The sequence below is a fragment of the Diorhabda carinulata genome, chromosome Y (genome assembly GCF_026250575.1).
Source record: "Diorhabda carinulata isolate Delta chromosome Y, icDioCari1.1, whole genome shotgun sequence".
NCBI classification, from domain to species: domain Eukaryota; kingdom Metazoa; phylum Arthropoda; class Insecta; order Coleoptera; family Chrysomelidae; genus Diorhabda; species Diorhabda carinulata.
Genome location: NC_079473.1, coordinates 6,414,970 through 6,419,409, shown reverse-complemented (window position 1 = coordinate 6,419,409; position 4,440 = coordinate 6,414,970). Strand labels below are relative to the sequence as shown.

Sequence of the window (4,440 nt, the reverse complement as noted above, 5' to 3'; positions counted from 1 at the left end):
ATGAGTTATCACTAGATAGTCTCGTCATTATGACGTGACAAGATGTCGTGTTATACACGTCAATTATTTGACGTTATTATCACGTCGATTTTTGGTGGTCTCAGTGTTTTCGACCAGTGATCACCAAATGTTGACGTCATTATGACGTGCCCTTGCTAGCTGGGTCTTAGCACAGCGGCTGTATTCCTCAAAGACAAATATTGCAATTTAATCAAAGCACGTGCATTGTTAGACTCGGGTTCTCAATCAAATCTAATAACCTCTGACCTTGCCCGAAAATTAAATATCGGTACTACCAAAATAAACTTACCAGTGATCGGTGTTAATCAGGTTACTACTAATATCACAGAGCAATTAAATATTGATATAATTTCAAGAGAAAACAATTCTTTTCAACAAAATGCTACATTTTTAGTTATAAACCAAATAGCGGGTAATATTCCAAACTTCAAAATCGATTGTCAACATTTAAATATACCGAAACGAAACACATTACTCTTGCGGATCCTGAATTCGATAAATCCGCCAAACTGGATATTCTCTTAGGCGCAGGTGTCTTTTGGGATGTTTTAGCGGATGGGCAATTTAAGCTCGGCGACGGTAAACCGATACTTCAGAAAACATTATTTGGATGGGTCATATCGGGACCCATATATCAAAATTATTCAATTCAAAATAACAGTAGTAATACCATATCATGTAATTTAATCACAACTACGCTTGAAAACGCAATTGAGAAATTTTGGAAAATCGAGGAAACCAAGACGATAACAAAACCAAACGGACGATTGAAGAAAAACAATGCGAAGAACATTTCCTAAAAACAATTCAGCGGACCGAAACTGGCAGATTTCGTGCGACGTTGCCAGTTCGCGAAGGTGTAGGCGATTTGGGGAATTCGAAGATGAATGCGATTAAAAGGTTTCACAAATTAGAAAGTAAACTGATCAATGATACAGTCATACGTCAACAATATTCGGAGTTCATGAGGGAATATGAAAAACTCCGGCACATGACCAAGGTGCCGACGTGGGCAACGGAAGTGGATGGAAAGGGAGTTTTTTACCTACCACATCATGGTGTCGTGAAGGATAGTGCAACCACTAAACTACGAGTGGTGTTCGATGCATCCGTCAAAACAGGAAACGGTATTTCGTTGAATGATACGCTAATGGTGGGTCCTACAATACAGGAAGATCTTTTTGCTATCATCATTCGTTTTAGACAACACAATGTAGCAATGGTAGCGGACATAGAGAAGATGTACCGGCAGGTGGAAATTGTAGAAGAGCAACGTGATTTACAGCGAATTATGTGGCGTTCGGATCCAAACCTGCCTCTAGAAGTCTACACATTAAACACCGTAACATACGGCACAGCTCCAGCTTCATTCATTGCTATACGATGCTTGCACCAACTCGCTTTAGAAAACAGTAAAAAGTACCCAGTAACATCACAAGTAATAACTCGCGATTTTTATGTTGATGACCTCATCACTTGTACAGACACCATTGAAAATGCACAAATTTTGAGGCAAAACATCACCAACATTTTAGAAAGTGGATCCTTTCCTCTTCGGAAGTGGAAAACTAACAAACCAAACATTTTCAACGATATTAACAACATTTCAGATCTACCAGATCATTATCTATCAACCGATGACCAATCAAAAGCTTTAGGGCTTGTCTGGAACTCTCAATCAGACACGCTACATTTCAGCACAGATTCAATACAAATTGAAAATAACAATTTCACAAAACGCGAAATACTCTCCGTAATTGCTCAGTTATTCGATCCATTGGGCTTGGTCGGTCCAGTAATTGTTAAAGCCAAAGTTATCATGCAAAAACTTTGGCAGCACAAAGTAGATTGGGATCAAATTGCTCCTTCACCAATAATTTCAGAGTTTATTCATTTACAAAAGGAATTACCTATTTTGGCTACAATTAAAATTCCTTGACAAATAACAGTTCCCAAAGCCAATATTATTGAAATTCACACTTTCAGCGATGCATCTACTATCGCGTATGGTGCGTGTTCATACCTACGAACTGTAGATAACTCCGGACAATGCTCTGTACGTTTAATTTGTGCTAAATCAAGAGTAGCACCTTTAAAGGTTGTCACGTTGCCACGCTTGGAGCTAAACGCAGCTTTATTAGCAACGAATCTGACAGCTAAGCTCATGGAGGCTTTTACTTGTCGTATATCTAACATTTTTTATTATACTGATTCAACCATCGTTTTATCGTGGTTAAATACGGAACCCGCACTTTTAAAAACATTTGTAGCAAACCGCGTAGCGGACATACAAGGAAAATCCAAAATCGAAAATTGGCAACATGTAAAATCCGAACATAACGCGGCTGACATCATCTCGAGAGGATCACTACCCAGTCAGCTGCTCGAATGCGACATGTGGTGGAACGGGCCATTCTTTCTAAGCAATCCTAATCAACCGGTCACGAATAATAATTTTTTACCACTCAATGAATTACCAGAGGTAAAAAATTCCGCGTTAACACAAAATGTAATTATAGCTGATAGTACGATATTCGAGAGATATTCTAATTTCGACAAATTAAACAGAGTCATAGCGTGGATTTTACGATTTAAAGGTAACACATTACGTGCAAAACATGATAGAATATACGGTACAAAACTCACAGTGCACGAATTAAAACTGGCAAAACAAAGTATTATAAGGGCAACGCAATCAGTGCATTTTGCGGAAGAAATAAAATGTTTAATTAAAAATAAACCGCTAAACGCTCATTCAAAATTGTTAACTTTAAACCCATTTTTAGATAGCGATCATTTATTGCGGGTAGGGGGGAGAATTGTCAATTCAAACTTTTCATTTGACAAAAAATTCCCTTACGTCATACCTCATAATGGTCACGTCACGCGCCTTCTAATCGAAAGAGAGCATACATTATTATTACACGCTGGTGCTCAAGCAACTTTGGCCTCTTTCAGAAACAACTTTTGGCCATTGCGGGGTAAACGAATTGTCAAAAAGATTTTACATCAATGTATAACTTGCTTTCGAGTAAAGCCTCGCTCTTACAATGAAAAAATGGGAAACTTACCTAGCGTACGCTTCGCACAAGCTAGACCGTTTTTAAGCAGTGGCATCGATTACGCGGGGCCATTTTCGGTCAAGGAAGTTAAGCACAGAAATAGAAAATTTATAAAGGCATATTTGTGTATTTTTATTTGCATGACTACCAAGGCTGTGCATTTAGAGGTAGCAACTGATTTAACTGCAAATTCGTTTCTAAACGTCCTCAAAAGATTTGTTTCACGGCGCGGTCTATGCAGTGATATATATTCTGACAATGGGGGATGTTTCGTTGGAGCAAACAATGATTTGCGATCGTTCCTAAAAACATTAGAACAAGACAATTCATTTTCTACATTTTGTGACACACAAGGAATTCGGTGGCATTTTAACCCTGCGAACATCCCGCATATGGGTGGTTTGTGGGAATCGGCTGTGAAATCGGCCAAATATCATCTAAAAAGAGTGATAGGTCTAAACTGCTTGTCTTTGGAAGATTTTACCACCCTATGCATTCAGGTGGAGGCCACTCTTAATTCTAGACCTCTCATCCCATTAACCGATGATCCCAACGACCTTTGTCCTTTAACTCCCAGTCACTTTTTAATTGGCGACGTGTTGAAGGCCATACCTCAATCAAACGTTCAGCAAATACCAGTTAACAGGCTATCAACGTATCATGCACTGCAGCAAATGTATCATCATTATTGGCGACGTTGGTCTTCCGAATACGTCTCAACTTTGCAGCAACGTGTAAAGTGGAAAACTGCAAGTAAAGAACTTCTCAATATAGGAGCTCTCGCCTTATTGAAGGATAAGAATTCGCCGCCATTGTATTGGGCTTTAGCTCGCATTGTTAAGCTGCATCCAGGCAGCGATGGCATCACTAGAGTAGTTACCCTCCGTGCGAAGAATGGAATCCCGAGGAGGGCGGTGTCAGAAATTTGCGTCCTACCCATAGACGTTTAAAAAGTGTTTCTTAGTGATTGACATTTATTTTGACATTTTACTTTTAAGTTGTTTGAAAACACATAAATTTCATAATTTTTTATATTATTTGTCGTTTGAAAGTCGAGCCTTTCAAGGAGGCCGGTATGTTTAACCATTTAATGTATATATTTAAATTATGTTGAGTGCGCTACTGAACTTGGCACATGCGCCTACCTAGAGTAACCGGGCTTGCGCAGAAGAAGACAGACATCAATCATCAAGGAGCCACGAGGCCAACAGCGTTTTTTGTTCAGGCACACAAAGCATTTGTACAATAAAGTGAAAATCGAAACAAATCGTTTTATTGTGCTTCTCACATTGTATACAGTCCACTTTAAAACATTTTCAATCAAGATCTCCAACCAAGACCTTGCTTTCCAACTTTT

At 38.9% G+C, this 4,440-nt stretch overlaps 1 protein-coding gene across 1 annotated transcript; it reads left to right on the top strand.

Moving 5' to 3' along the window:
* Window positions 1–904: 904 nt before the first annotated feature.
* Window positions 905–4,033, top strand: LOC130902887 (uncharacterized). The gene is made up of 3 exons (XM_057815168.1): window positions 905–1,905; window positions 2,008–2,461; window positions 3,584–4,033. Exons 1-3 carry the CDS (start codon window positions 905–907, stop codon window positions 4,031–4,033), a joined length of 1,905 nt encoding a protein of 634 aa, XP_057671151.1.
* The last annotated feature ends 407 nt before the right edge of the window (window positions 4,034–4,440 follow it).